This window comes from Propithecus coquereli, unplaced genomic scaffold (genome assembly GCF_000956105.1).
Source record: "Propithecus coquereli isolate 6110/MARCELLA unplaced genomic scaffold, Pcoq_1.0 Scaffold89, whole genome shotgun sequence".
NCBI lineage: Eukaryota > Metazoa > Chordata > Mammalia > Primates > Indriidae > Propithecus > Propithecus coquereli.
In genome coordinates this window covers 2,912,456-2,928,152 of record NW_012155173.1, presented here as the reverse complement: position 1 = coordinate 2,928,152, position 15,697 = coordinate 2,912,456, and the positions used below count along the sequence as shown (strand labels likewise).

The 15,697-nt window shown below is 38.9% G+C and overlaps 1 protein-coding gene across 1 annotated transcript in view; it reads left to right on the top strand.

Moving 5' to 3' along the window:
* Positions 1-12,382, top strand: part of CNTRL (centriolin) — a 69,479-nt gene extending 57,097 nt beyond the window's left edge. Inside the window, exons 31-41 of the mRNA XM_012664414.1 lie at positions 256-371; positions 455-672; positions 2,976-3,133; positions 4,230-4,303; positions 5,457-5,645; positions 6,080-6,305; positions 7,616-7,821; positions 8,835-8,975; positions 10,455-10,721; positions 10,889-10,951; positions 12,167-12,382. Of these exons, the coding sequence (XP_012519868.1) occupies positions 256-371; positions 455-672; positions 2,976-3,133; positions 4,230-4,303; positions 5,457-5,645; positions 6,080-6,305; positions 7,616-7,821; positions 8,835-8,975; positions 10,455-10,721; positions 10,889-10,951; positions 12,167-12,382 (1,874 nt within the window). The remainder of the gene's footprint in view (positions 1-255; positions 372-454; positions 673-2,975; positions 3,134-4,229; positions 4,304-5,456; positions 5,646-6,079; positions 6,306-7,615; positions 7,822-8,834; positions 8,976-10,454; positions 10,722-10,888; positions 10,952-12,166) is intronic.
* The last annotated feature ends 3,315 nt before the right edge of the window (positions 12,383-15,697 follow it).

The window sequence follows — 15,697 nt, the reverse complement described above, 5'->3', positions numbered from 1 at the left end:
TTTGTGGAGTTAAATGCTTTTAAAACCGGATCTTTGTTAAATGTTCTTGTTAAAATGTTTTTAACAAATTAAATAGTGTTTAGCAATACCTTCAAAGAAGTTTTTCCATTAAAAACATAATTAAGACCATTAATTCAACTCCACAAAATTTTTTTATTATCTTGTATCACTCAATAGCATTATTTTCTGTTTCATTTTGTAAATGTTTCCAAGTTCATTTAATAGCATGGACTATGATTTGTTTCTGTCTGTTAGAACTAAAGAATATTCTGGACATGTTGCAACTTGAAAACAATGAGCTGCAAGGTTTGAAGCTACAACATGACAAAAAAATGTCTGAGTTAGAGAAAACTCAGGTTGAAGTGCTAGAGGTAATGAACAAAACCATTGTACCCTTGGCAAACTGCATTCTTTCTCATTTAGGATGTTTGAGTCCTCTTTTATCTGATTTTAGGAGAAACTGGAGTTAGAGAATTTGCAGCAGATAGTCCAGCGACAGAAAGGGGAAATAGAATGGCAGAAGCAGCTCCTTGAGAGGGAAAAACGAGAAATGGAGCGAATGACTTCTGAGTCCCGAGCATTACAATCTTGTGTTGAGTGCTTGAACAAAGAAAAGGAAGACCTCCAGGAGAAATATGACATTTGGGAAAAGAAGGTGGCACAAACCAAAAGGTGGGAGCAAAAACAAGTAAGCTTACAGGGTCACTTCTTGAAGTCCAAAGCATTATAAACGCACTATTAAAAAAATTGGAAGATTTGGATTCTAAGTGGTTTCAGAAGAAAAAAAAATTGGAAGATAGAGATAAGGAAAAAATACTCCACAAACTTGGTATAATACAATTCACCAATAGCATTTTTGGTGAATTTCCTTCTAGTATTTTTTCCCCAAAAGCATTTTTTAAAATAATCTGTAGTTGGGTTTTTTTTGTGATTTTTTTGTTTTTGGGTTTTTGTTTTTTTGACACAGAGTCTTGCTCTGTGGCCTGGGCTATAGTGCAGTGGCATGATCATGGCTCACTGCAACCTCAAACTCCTGGGCTCAAACGATCCTCCTGGCTCAGCCTCATGAGTAGCGAGGACTATAGGCACAGTTGTGGTTTTTTAAGTAAAATAATACATACTGGAAATAATTTGAGAGATATATCTTGTTCATGGATAGGAAGATAATATTGTTAAGATTTAGTACTCCTCAAATTGATCTAGAGATTCAAAACAATTACAGTCAAAATCCCAGTAGGCTTTTTTTGTGGAAATTAACAAGCTTATCCTAAAATTCATATGGAAATACAAAGGACCTAGAATAGAATTTATATAATTTTTTAGATACGACACCAAAACAATTTTGGAAATGTAGAACAAAAGTTTAGAACTAACACTTCCTGACTGCAAGACTTTGTATAAAGTTGTAATAATCAAAACACCATAGTATTGATGTAATGGTAGGCACATAGATCAATGGAACAGAATAGAAAGTCCAGAAATAAGCTCATATATATGTGGAGCACTGACTTTGACAAAGATAAAAAGGCTTTTTTTCCCATATAGAAAAGATGGTCTTTTGAAAAACTGTTGCTGAAAAAATTGGATATCCAGAACCAAAAAAACGAACCTCAATCCATACTTCACACTGTATATAAAAAGTAACTTAAAATGGGCCATAAACATAAATGTAAAACCCAAATATAAAACTTCTAGAACAAAATGGTAGAAAACCTTTATGACCTTGGGCTAGGCAAAAATTTCTTAGATATGACACCAAAAACATCCATAAAAGAATAAATTGATAAAATTAGACTTTATCAAAATTTAAAATGTCTGCTCCTCAGGAGACACTGTTAAGGTAATGAAAAGACACGCACAGGTTGGGAGAAAAATCTTTGCAACTATGTATCTGATAAAAGACTTTTATCTAAAATATATAAAGAACTCTCAAAACTCAATAATAAAAAAAAAATTTTTTTAAATGTGCAAAAGATTTGAACAGACATTTTAGAAGATATATGAATGGTCAATAAGCACATGAAAAGATGCTCAGCATCATCAATGCTTAGGGAAATGCAAATTAAAACCACAGTGAGATACCACTACACACCTATTAGAATGACCATACCAAATGTTAATGAGGAACTTTCATACATGATTGATGGGAATGTAAAATGGTATGACTCTCATTGAGTTTCAATGCCTCCCCCCAAAAAAGAAAAAAAAATGGTATGACTACTTTAGAAAACAGTTTGGCAGTTACTTAAAAATCAAACATACACTTACCAAAAGACCTAGCCATTCCACTCCTAGGTATTTACTGAAGAGAAATGAAATCGTATTTTCCACACAGAGTGTACACCCCAATGTTCATTGCAGCTTTATTTGTAATAGCCAAAAACTAGAAGTGACCCAAATGTCCATCAGCTGGTAAGGAGATAAACAAACTGTAGGATATCCATACTGTAGAATACTGCTCAACGGTAAAAAGGTAGTGAAGTATTGATACACACAGCAACAGGGATGGATCTCAAAGTAATTGTGCTGGTGAAAGAAGCCAGACAAAAACAAGTCCACACTGTATGGCTCCTTTTATGTATTAAAATACATGCTCACACATGTCTGTTAGGTGTACATACAATTGTATATACAATCCTGTTGTACATACAATTGTTTTCTGCTCTTTAACTTTTCACAGGTTAGCAATCCATTTTTATTTCTCCAATCTTTGGCATTCTGGATGTTATCCATGTTTTTATCCATGATTTTTATAAAACTTTAGTGAATCACTTTTTTAAAAAAAAAAATCTTCTATTTAGAGAGCTGATAATAAGATTTATTTTGAAAATAAATTATCTTAAGTTTTGTGAAGATTTATAATCATTCAGACTTTCCATAACTGCACATTGTGAAAGGGCAATACTATTCCTCAGTCATCTCTTGTATGTGCTTGAATATTTTATATTTGACTGTCTGAATTCTCTGTGTGGCAGGGTTTTAGCAGCAACAGAAGAAAATAGCAAAATGGAGCAATCAAACTTAGAAAAGTTGGAATTCAATGTCAGAAAACTGCAGCAGGAACTAGACCAACTAAACAGAGACAAGCTGTCACTGCATAATGACATATTAGCAATGCAACAGCAGCTGCAAGGTATGAGGCAGCAGAACAGGAAAAATGTGATTTCTTTCCCCTTTGTTAGATTTTTTAATTGTTTGATTTTTCTTATTACAGAAGTAATTCATGCTAATGGGCATGGGGTTTCTTGCTAAAATTAGATTCTGGTAATGGCTGCACAACTCTGTGAATATACTTTTTAGTATATTTAGTGTATTTATACTTTTTAGCCGTTGAATTATACACTTTAAATAAGATATACATATGTGAATTTTATCTCAATAAAGCTGTTTTTAAAAAAACCTAATTCATGTTCCTTTGAGAATAATTTAAAAACATAACAAGATGAAATAAAAATTGCTATTGACCTCACTCCTCAGAGATAATTCCCATTAACAGTTTGGTGAATACCCTTCCAGAATTTTCCTAGGGTGTGTGTGTGGTTTGAAAAATGAAAACAAAGATCAATGAAGTTTTTTTCTATTACCAAATATTTATAAATATTCATGATAATTCATTTAGGAGAAATTGCTAAGTAATTGTAGCTAATAATATACTTATTAAGCAAAAAAATGTGTACTTATTGAGCATTTACTGTGTCCTAGGCATGATGCATTTTCTCATTTAATCCTCATAACATTTTTGTGAGATAGAAACTATTATTTTACCCATTTACAGATAGGGAAACTAAAGCTCAGTTTTCTCGTAACTGCTTAAGTGAGAAGTGAGTTGCTCAAGGTCAGATAGCTAGTAATTGACAAAGCCAGTATAGATATAAAATTTATTCCCAAATTGTCTTCCTGAAAGGGAATTGTGCTCAATTTATATTTCTACCAGTGATGTAGAAGGTACTTGTTATTAAACCATGCACCTTACCAACATTAAATATTACCTGTAAATATTTTTATGGTGAATTTTGAACATGAAAATTTTTGAAAACCTGAGCTCCAAACCCAAATCTGGGTTGTGCATATAACTCTGTCTTTTGGCCTTTATAAGATAGTGTGGCATAGTCATACATGTAACAGAAATTAGCTTCAGTTGCCTTCTAATCTACTTTTTTGGGAGGCTGATGGGAATCTATAAAAAAAATATACGTATTTTTTATTTTATGAAAATGTTATTTTCGTAGAAAAACGAGAAGCAGTAAACTCACTACAGGACGAACTAGCTAATGTGCAAGACCATTTGAACCTAGCAAAACAGGTAAGGTTAACAAATGTAATCTTTTTGTACTATCCTGAAGGCATGCAGACAATTGATTTAAATTAAAAAATCAAGTAGCCCGGTTCATTTTCATGACAGCAGGTCCCATAGGGCCATTTGTTAACACAACCATCACATAAATAAAAATTTTAGTGCAGAGCAGTGGTTTTCTAGTTTATTTTAGCCCTAGAACCCTTGATTCGAACAAAGTGTTACTCAAAGCTAGTGAGTAGGGTGGTGGCTAGACCAGAGCCCAACAGCAGTCCCTCATCAGCCCCTCTGTGGGCGTCAGGGACAAGATGGACCATCTCTAATCCATGGCATAGTTGAGGCTTCCAAAGACCGGGCTTAGATTTGATCACTCACTGAGCTGCAGAGTAACCGCCAGATCTGGGCCTCCATCTTGTCAGATGTTGAATAGAGCAGATCCTTCACCCTTGTACTTCTGACGATCTTCCTGAAGGTAATTCCATGTTGTCCTGTGAGAATGGTGCTGTAATTTGAATTTCAAAGAACCTCAAGCAAGTTTTGGGCCTCACTTTCCACTATGTAAATGAGTTGGATTAGATATCTAAATTCTCTTCTACCTCTAGGATTCTGTGTTTTGAAGATGAATAAAACTTAAAGTACTCTATCTTTTAAAAATCTTACACAGATTTTTATGAATATTTTCTGTGTTGGAAACATGGTTAACTTTTTCAAAAATCCTTAATTTGGGTTTCTTAAAGAAGTATTTATTGTTTTCTGAGTTTTTGAACCTATATAAATATTTCAAATAATAACAAAACCATGACTTTAGATTCATTTTTCAACAAGAATTAAGCCTTATTCACAATTTTTCTTAATCTTCTGAACAGTCCTGTGAGGTTGGTGATCTTTATTCTCACCTCAGTGACAAGGCAGCTAAAGCTCAGAGGAACTGAGTCTCTTGCTGAGATTTTGACAACTTTTATCCCCTTATTTTTGAAGTACTATAAGGAGGAAAGCTAATTAAATTAGTTCTAGATACCTTTCTGTAAGTTTGTTGAGGTAATAAAGGATATGGAACCTCTATGCTTCTTATTTTGTCAGACTTAATAGATACCGGAGTAGCACTGGCCACCTTAGTAAAGATGGCTTTGTTAGTAGTTCTAATTTGTTCTTTCACCCACAGGACCTGCTTCGCACCACTGAGCGCCAGGGTGTACTGCTTAGCGAGCAGACTCGGCTCCAGGACGACATCAGCGAATGTGTGACAAGGATCGAAAATTGTCAGAAAGAAGGGGAGACAAAACAACGGCAACTCCAAGCACTTCAGAATGAAATCGAAGAAAACAAGCTCAAACTAGTCCAACAAGAAATGGTACTACACATTGGTGATTTTATATAAAAGGAAGCATTTTCTTGCTCATGCGAACATTTCCCCCCTGGCAGAAAGCTGCTGAGAAATATCCCCCATGGGACTATGTGTCACGTAACCGCCCTATGTAGCCGGGGTGGCTTTTATACCCACCACATGACTCTCGGATTAATACTCATGGACCTTTCAAATCATAGAACATTGGTCCCATAAAGAATCTTAATGGCCATGTACCATTTCCTGCTTGAATCCCCTCCTCACTGTCAGCCAGCTAGTTTCCCAGTCCCTGCCTGATCACCTTTGTAAAGGAACTGTGCCTGTGGGCTGTTTCCTACTTTCTGTTGAACTGGAATCTGTCTCGTGTCCTTGTAGGTGTCCTCATCTGGGAAACCAAGTCTTTGCTATTTTATGACTGACTAAGGTTATTCTTTATTAAGATATTTCAGAGACTCCAGAAAGAGAGAGAAAGTGAAGAAAAAAAATTAGAAGCCAGTAAAGTGACACTGAAGGAGCAGCAGCACCAGCTGGAAAAGGAAATAACAGACCAGAAAAGCAGCTTGGACCAGGTGCTCGCAAAGGTGCAGGTGGCTGAAGAGCGAATCAAGACTCTTCAGGAAGAGGAGAGGCTGGGCGAGAGCCTGGAGAAGAGGCTCTCCCAGACCAGTATGTGTTCCAGAACAGCTTGCTGGGGGAGAGGGGTGTGTGCGGCCCTGCCGCTGTCTTGTAGAGTGTGTAAGGGAGACCCAGGCCCCAGCCAGAGCTCGGGAAGGAGGCAGGAGAAGCAAAGCAGGAAGCATGAGAGCCCTGTGCAAGATGAGGAAACAGGCTCAGAGAGACAAAGGGAATTTGTATCTTTATGGAGAAGACATTCGATCCTGAGGCTGATTAGCAAGTCGTTGTACTCTGCCATATTGCCTCCTTTGAGAGCGCTGTCCCAAGAAAGCGTAACATAAAGGCGAAGAACTGCCAAAAATACTCTAAAGTGTATTATTTTTGAGCTTTGGGAATAATGATCCATTTCCTCTCAACCAGTCAAAAAAACAATATTAACAATTCTTCTGTCCAGATTTGACACAGTGAATGGTACAGGTATTTGCCTTCGGGCCAGTGTATGCTCTCTCGAACCGTGGAGTTGACTGGGAATCCAGGGTAATGACTGTTCTTACGTCAGTAAATGGTTTTTCTCTTTGCCGGGCTGCAGGGTTTAATAATGCTCAGAAAATGTTGTGGACTTGGGGATCTGAAAGGGTTATTATTACTTTTCCCCTGGGAAATCCTGATATATCCAGACCTGATCAATTCATTATGAAAATGAAACTAAACAAATATGCTGAGTTTTGACCATGCAGGAGGTCTTGAAAAGTAAAATCTGGGCAAGGTACTACTCTAAATAGGGTGATAAGAAAAATCTCTTTTAAATGTCACTTTTATTTATAAGCATTCTTTGTTGAGTACTCACTCACTATGTACCAAGTGTTTGCATAGATGATTGCAATTGGACATCAGGAAATGTGCTCCTCATCTATAAAATGGGGCTAATGCCAGTGTGGGAATCAGCTCCAAATCCTGTGCTCTTTCCACTGCACTGGCCCCTGTGAAGGAGCAGTACTGGTATGTCTCCCTTTCTTAAAATCAAGGTTTATAAAAACATTTCAGTTCCATGCTGCGTGCACCTCAGGATTGGTGCTGTGTTTATTCTCATTGGTCTCTAAGACTTGGAAGGGAAGACAGTAGCTGTCTGTCACTGTGGGATCAGGCCCTCCAGGAACGAATTACTTCAAGAGGCACCTGTATCTGGTCCTTTTTCTGGGCCTGTGGTGTGGGTCAGGGTAGGCCTGTAAGACTTGGGAATGGAGGAAAGCACCTGTGTAGGTGGCATGTCACCATTATGCAATCTGCCGCCAGGGAAGGAAATCTCTACCCACAGGTGGCCCGGGGCCTTTGGCTAAGTCTACCTAAAATACTCATTTCAGAACAGCAGCTTTCAGAAAGGGAGCAGCAATTAATGGCAAAGTCAAGTGAGCTGCTGGCTCTCCAGAAAGAGGCAGACTCTATGAGGGCAGACTTCAGCCTCCTGCGGAACCAGTTCTTGACAGAAAGAAAGAAAGCTGAGAAGCAGGTGGCCAGCCTGAAAGAAGCACTTAAGATCCAGAGGAGCCAGCTGGAGCAAAACCTTCTTGTGAGTACCTGCTGCCTTGGCAGTTTGGGAGGAAACGATAAATTTAAATTTTTGAGCTGCAACATCACTTAAATGTAGAGAAAATAAACTACCCAACAACCCAGCCCCTAACCCAACTACGGTTACTGTTATATTTATGCGTCATTTGTTCTTGAAGCTGACGGTAAGTTTTGCCTGAGACTGGGCTGCAGCCCAGAGGAGCTCTTGCTGGCTGGCTGGGGAGACTGTCACGTGAACAGTGTCAGCACAAAGCAGACAGCACGTTCTGCTAGTGAGCCTCTGCTGACACCTGCACTGGCAGGGGAGGAGGGGTGTTGGAAGGCATCTGTAAACATTTTGACACAGCTGTAGTTAATACTTAACAAATTTTTCACATCCTGCTCTTTTTGGCCAACATTAGCTTTAATTAACCATTACCCTAAAACTAGGAGACTAAATCTATCATACTTTCATCCCTGAAATAAATTTGGGAGGTGATACTCAGTTTAGAACAATTTATAGTGGGTGGAGGCAGGTGCACAGCAGCGGGACTGTCATGGGAATGGATTTTTCCAACACCCTCTGGAGGAGTTCATGAGCTCCATTGTGTGCAAGGAACTTTTAAACCATGTGTGTCTCCCAAAGGAAATAGCAATAGGCAACTAGTGATAGGCAAGATGATTGTAAAGATAGAATATAGATGGCTAAAATTTAATTCTCAGTGATGATGGGTGTTATTGTTCCCATTTTACAGACAATTAATGGAGGCTCAGAAAGGGAAAGTAACTTACTATCAAAAGTAGTGCTGCAGATCTGGGATTCAAACTTTGGGCTAACAGACTATGACACATATGTACTCCCAGCTATACTATATCTGCCCAGTAAAGGGAAGTACAATTATATTATCTCCACTGTACAGCTAGAGAAGCTGAGGCCCAGATGGGCAGTGAAGTTACAGAGCTGGTGAGTGTGTAAGCAAGCAACCCACACCGCCCCAGGTGGTTCACAGAGTCATTTTCCCCCTCTTGTGCTAGGAGCAAAAACAGGAGAACAGCTGCATGCAAAAGGAAATGGCAACAATCGAACTGGTAGCCCAGGACAACCACGAGCGGGCCAGGCGCCTGATGAAGGAGCTCAGCCAGATGCAGCATGAGTACGCGGAGCTCAAAAAGCAGGTGTGTGCTCAGGAAGCCAGCTGCCAGCCTGGGACGGAGAGGCCTCCTCAGTACTCTCACCACCCTCAGGGCTCAGGCAGATTGTATTGTTTTTTAATATCTCTTTTAAGAGGAGCATTTCTTTATGGAAATTGTGAAAAGCCAATTATAAGAGCGTTCTTTATATGAAATCTGTTTTTTCAATCTTAAAATTTAGAAATACACCTCTACAAGAAGAAAGTATTTGTTAAAAATATACTTTCAAAATTCTTTTAAGTTTAATAAGCTTTTTATATTAATTTTTCAAAGAAAAGAAGTTATACTTCAGCATAATATTTTATCATGTCCCAAAGAACTGTATTGAAACGTTAAGATTTTATGCCATAAACAAGTTTACAGGAGCCAATCCCCCAAGCCACCCCCCAAGCAAGAAAAGACAGTCCAGGGGAAACGTTTGACAGACCAGGTGGAGATCATGGGACCAGGCCATGCTTGAACTGGTGGAGTCTCCAATCCTAGATGCCCCTGGTGTCCTCTAGCCTGGGCCATCCCTGAACTCCTAGTCCAGCTGCTGTGGCCACTCGCTTAGCCCTGCTATTCTGTGTCCTTTGTGTCCCTTCCAGTTTCATCTGTGCTTCCAACCCCCCACTCCCCCAGCCCACACATACACCTTCCCTTTGGTTCAAGAAAAGATAACTTTTTTAAAAAAGTATTTAAAGGCCACAGCCCTGAGTGATTTTTAGATGCTTCTGTAAACCTGGTAGGGCAATTAGCAGTAGATATGAATCTAATATCTTCACTAAGCTCTTTATGGGTAGAGCCCATAAAGATACTCATAAAGAGCCCATTTTGATACTCTCTCAGGTATCAAAAACAATCTGTAACATTTAGCAAACCTCTAAACTGCCCAAATCACCAGATTCTTCACCTGTAAAATGAAAAAACATTTGATCATTTCTAAAGCCCTTTCTAGCAGTAACATTTATAATTCAGATCACTTATGATTTATTTTAATAAATGGCATTTTTCTTATTTGGGATTTCATAATTGTAGTTGCCAGTTGGGTACCACTAAGGTACTTCCTGTAAATTCTCATTAGTTCTCACATTTCTGAGCAGAAGGTATTTATTTCCATGTATAAATGAGGTAACGGAGGAACAGAAGTTAGCTGACTTGCCCTAAGTCATACTGGTGATGTTTACTGGAGGTGAGACTGGGACCCAGCTCTGTCTGACTCCAAAGAGATTGACTTCTATAGAGTAATTCACCTTTGAGGAACCGTATGCACATGCTTTTCTAAATGGAAGTTGCTGCAATCAAAATTGTTTCCGTGGTAGCTTGTAGATTTTTGAATATTTAAAAAATCCAAAGTTTTTACAGTTCTAGTAATCATAGTAGTTGCTATTTGTAGGTCTTTAAATACCTGGCACTTTAAACACCTCAGTTCCAAGTAAGTCCCAAATGTTACACAGTGGTATTTGACTCTGACTCACTCTTTAGATGGCAAACCAAAAAGATTTGGAAAGAAGACAAATGGAAATCAGTGACGCAATGAGGACACTTAAATGTGAGGTGAAAGATGAAATCAGAACCAGCCTGAAGAATCTCAACCAGTTTCTTCCAGAACTACCAGCAGATATAGAAGCTATTTGGGAAAGAAACGAAAACCTAGAAGGAGAGTTGGAAAGCCTAAAAGAGAACTTTCCATTCACCATGAATGGGAGAACGTTTGAAGAAAAACTGAGCTTTCCCCAAGTTCACATAATGGTAAGAGGTTATCCTGCTATTCTCTGGGCCTCTTAGAATAGCCCGCTTCCCCCAGCGAAGCTGAGAAACAGATTTGGGAGTGTGCGGCAGGGGGAGGGAAAGGCTGGTTGACTCCCAGTCGTGGTATTTGGTGACTCACTGATGTCTCCCTTTTCCCTCTGAAAAAGGAGGGACACAGGTGTGGAGAAGCACTCCGGGAAGAACTGCGTCACCGTGAAGATCGACTCAAGGTTGCCCTTTAAAACAAACAAACAAAAAAACAGTATGAGATACTTGGCACATCGGGGAGAGCAGGGGAAATTCTTACCTTTATGTGCTGCTCTCACGTTCACACCGCTGCAGCACTCCTGGCAATTCTGTGGATTAAACGATTGAAGCTCAGAGAAGTTGGCGTCACAGTCAGTAAATGGCAGTCAGTGTTTAAAACCATGAATTCTGGTGTTAAGTCCAGTGTTCTTTAACCGGTGTGATGCTGCTTTACCTCAGCTAACTGACAGAACCTAAGTATTTGGGACAGGAAATAGAGACACAATGATAAACTGTAAGGACATCACAGGCCAGTGGCTGGGGGAAAGGTTGGGAATACTGGAAAAGTAGGCTGAGCCATCAGATAGGGAATCGTTTGGCTCAGAACATGGTAAGTTTGAAGGCCCTGTGAGATATCCAGGGAAGGATATCTATCTGTAGGCAGCTGAAAATGGGAGTCTAGGATTTCGTGATCAGTGTGGGGCTAAAGACTTGAGGTAAGAGTATAGGTGGGAGGACACATCTTTGGGGAATGGCTGAGAGGGTGCAGCGCTGCAGTGTTGAGTGGAGCCCTGTGACATCCAAGGATGGTCTCCAACCACGTGTAGCTATTGAAATTTTAATTATAATTAAATCAAGTTTAAAATTCAGTTTTTCAATTGCCACCTTTCAGGTGTGTTCAGCAGCCACATGTGTCTAGTGGTGACCATATTGACAGCCAGATACAGAACACTCCCGTCATCACAGAAGGTTCTGTGGACAGCGCTGCTGTAGACGTTAAGAGAATCATTTCAGGATTACAGCAGTGGGGAAAGCCAAAAAATAGTCTAGGGTGAGGATTAAATCCATAGTGAGGAGGCACTGGAGATATCAAGCACAAGTTAATCTTCCGAGTCTTGGAGGACAAGGAAGGAGATGAGGCAGTAATTGAACGGGGAGGCGGGGACGCAGAAGCCCCAAGCGCTGCCAACAGTGGAAAGAATGGCCAGTTAACGACAGCACAGAGTGGTCAAGTTCATGCACACTGAGAGTATCCGTCTGCCACCTCCTATAATTTTTTTTAAAGACAAGCATTTCCAGCAGCCTTTCCTACTTTATGTTCGATTTGCCTATCAAATGTTAAGTGTGAGGAAGCTGAGTAATAGTTCCGGTATATTTCTCCTGTGTAAAACTCTAAACTTTATCATAACACTTTTCAGGCCCAACTTCGACACTGTATGTCCAAGCAAGCAGAAGTATTAAGTAAAGGAAAGCGGCAGACAGAGGGCACGTTACACAGTTTGAGGAGACAAGTGGATGCTTTAGGGGAATTGGTTACCAGCACCTCTGTGGATTCAACGTTGTCACCCAGTCTGGAGTCTTCCCTTGCGGAGGACTCTCAACTTGGACAAAATCAGGTAAGGGGAAGCTCTTAACAAAGGGTTTACTATATTACATGGAAAGTATTGAAAGCTTTAGGGTGCATAATCTAGAAGATATTCAGAGGGACATTAATATGCCACCTTCAACTTTCTGGAAAACTTGTCTTAGCAAAGACTTTTTTTGTGGTCCTTGGGAAAACTGGAATGAACTGGTTGGTAGATGGAGAAAGAGGATAAGCTGATGGCTTAAGAAATAGACTAGAACTGGATGGAGCTCGAATGACCTGGTAGGGGTGTAGTCAGTTCTACTACAAACGTCCTCCACTTCTGGATTTCCTTATTTTCTACTCAGTCAATGTAAAGAGCTTAGACCTGTGAGGTCAATTTGAGTCTACTTTGTCTCCCTCTATCTTGTAACTTGCATACCTCTTATCCTAGGGTCTACAAAAACTTTGAATTTCACAAAAGGTTTTCTATGTGAGACTTAGATAAAGTTAATGATCATTTAGGAGGAACATGAAATATTCTCATGAAACTGGTAAACAGTAACAGTATACAGCTGTCAGAGACATATAATTGCTTCCATTTTTGAGTGCTATGTACACACACTAAACTATATATATCATCTTGTTTAATCTTTACATTCTGGTAGGTAGGAACTATCCCTTAACATAGATAAGGAAATTGTATAAAATGATAAATGACTTGGCCAAGGATGTATCAAAAGACAAAAGCAGGATTTAGGGACTAATCTGTCTTCACCACAGAGCAGTATAATGGTTGAACCACAAGGAACCTTCAAGGACAGTTGCTTCTTCAATATGCCCAAGGTGGGCAAGTGACTTGCCTGGGTCACATAGCTAATCAGCAGCAGAGCCAAGATTTGAACATGATTATCCTAACACCCAAGTCAGGTACGGCCAAAATCATCATGGGCCTCAGGACAGGGTTTAAGAAGAGAGGCACTGGGCATTGAGTAATAGGCAGCCTTTGGAAGTAAGATAGCCCAGAGTAGTGAGAACAGAGTGCCTGGGGGTTGAGGAGTCAGTTCAATTCAATTATCAACTCAAGGTGGCAGCCAGAACTCAGGTGCTTTGAAGGCAAGGCACAATGGGTAGGGGTGAGATTGTTAGAATTATCTAGAAATCTGGGGTTATAATCCAGACCTATGTAGGATAAAAGCCTGAACTAAATTGGATTTGGGGGGCTGGATTCTGAGCCTAACATTTTATCTCTTCTATCCAGAGCTCCTTCCTACGGGTTCTACAAAGCCCTCCAGATGGTTACCGACACTGATGCCACTTCCCAGGTTCCTGCTCACGGGGTATGTGTTACAAAGAGATCTTTGAACTAGCATTTTCAATTGGAAGATCTTGAATTCTAAGTCTTAAGAAAAAAAACTTCTAACTTGTCATAATTTTATACAGTGGTTCACTATAAAACATTTTTCCAAAGAGGTATTTAAATTACGTGATAGCCTCAAGCCATCACCTAATGCCGTTAATTTATGTAAGACTATTTCTACTGTTACAGGAATTTAATTCATCCTTTCTACTTGTGTCTTACTGTAGGAACAGGGCTCAGCCAGATGAGGAATACTGCACTGTGTAAATACATGAGGGAGTACCTTCTCCACTACCTCACTAACTTCACAACTGGCAGGCCGCATGTTTTTTTGCCAAAACTCCACTGTAGTTTATTTTGCTTGTAACATTAATGCCAAGGTTTTTGTAAGTCACTTGTACATGTGGGAATAGTTGTATACAATTTAAACCAGGGTCCTAGGTGGCCAAGGTATTTTTTTTTTTAATCTTTGGACTGTGTTTTTATAAAACCAATGCTGATTTTAACTGCATATTTGTACCTGTAAACTGGCAAATCTTATGACAAAAAATGTACTTAAGCCCCTCTTCATTTATATAGTATCAAGAGTTATTTTTGAATTCTGCTTAAAATCTATTTTTCATATGAAAATAAAAGATGTAATCAACTTGGGTCTGTCATCTGACTTTCCAATTCACAAATCAATCTACAGCAAAACCATCAAGCATCAGATTTTTACCTAATTCCAAAAAAAATCTTTCAGACGGCTTTTCCATCTTTTACTTGGAGGTTGAAATGTTATCAATGAATCTATTTCGTAATTTCTAAGTATCTACTATAAAACTATTTCACTTCAGATGCTTTTCCTCAGCCAAAAGTATTCTTTTTTTTTTTTTTTTAAGCCAGTCAAATTTAGCAGTAGGGGACTGAATACCAACTTTAGCGATACTAATGTTAATAAGTTCTGATAACCCACTACCATCGGACCAGCCCAAAAGTATTAATTCTTTGGTGGAAAATTAGGAAAACTTTGTACTTTGAAGAATTTGACCCAGTGATAAATTCAAATTATGTTCAGACTTTTAAATTTTTGAACTACTATTAATTAACCGCTCAACTCCATGATGTATATGTCTTTTTTAAAAAACAAGAATAGTAACTGCTGTCATAGTTTTGTGGCAAGAGAATTACTCCCAGGGGGCAAATATGTAATATATTAGGTTTTAAAATATTCCCAAGAACTCTTTTCTAGGCCACTAGACAGCCTTTGAGCCACAACAGGCATTATACCATGGTAGAGTAGCACGGTGAGTGCAGTATCCCTCTCCATTGAGGTGTATATTCCTGACGAGCTATTTGGCTACAGCTGGACCAGTACGGCCTAAATGTAATTACAGTAAAGACAATGAAAGTGACATACAATTTATTAACGTAGTAAGTGCTAGAAGTCATCTACTTCCAAAACAAAACTTGTCTTTTCATATTTACATTCTCTTTTGTTTTACTTTCTCAAGTCTTAGCAAAATGCTTTTTAAAGGCCTGGCCTATTCACAATTACTGAAATCCTTCAAGGACACAATTTTCTGGGCCTGTGTTGAACGAGGGTAAAATATCTTCTCTCCAAACTGCCTCATGAACCCTCTCTATACTCCCACGTGAACACTATACTCCCACGTGAACAGGAACAGTAATTATTTGGTCTTTTCTTCTATTGAAGGAAATGAACTGAAACTATCTGTCTACAGAAAAGATCACACTTAAAATAGTGGACATATGTGCAAAAAAGTTCTCAAAAATTACTGTCTCATGGAATTAGAGAAAGGAGATGACGTATGAAACCAAACACCTGGTTTCAAAAGACATCTTTCCAAAGAAATTTTACCACCTCTAACTAGTATTATGTGTACAACACCAACCAAAAAAAAAAAAGCAAGGTTACTGCATCAAACACTTTATTATCCATGAAAAAGACTTAAACATTGTACTGGAATGTCTACGCATAAATAGTACCAAGCACCAATTACTAATCAGAGGGCCTCATAGGTG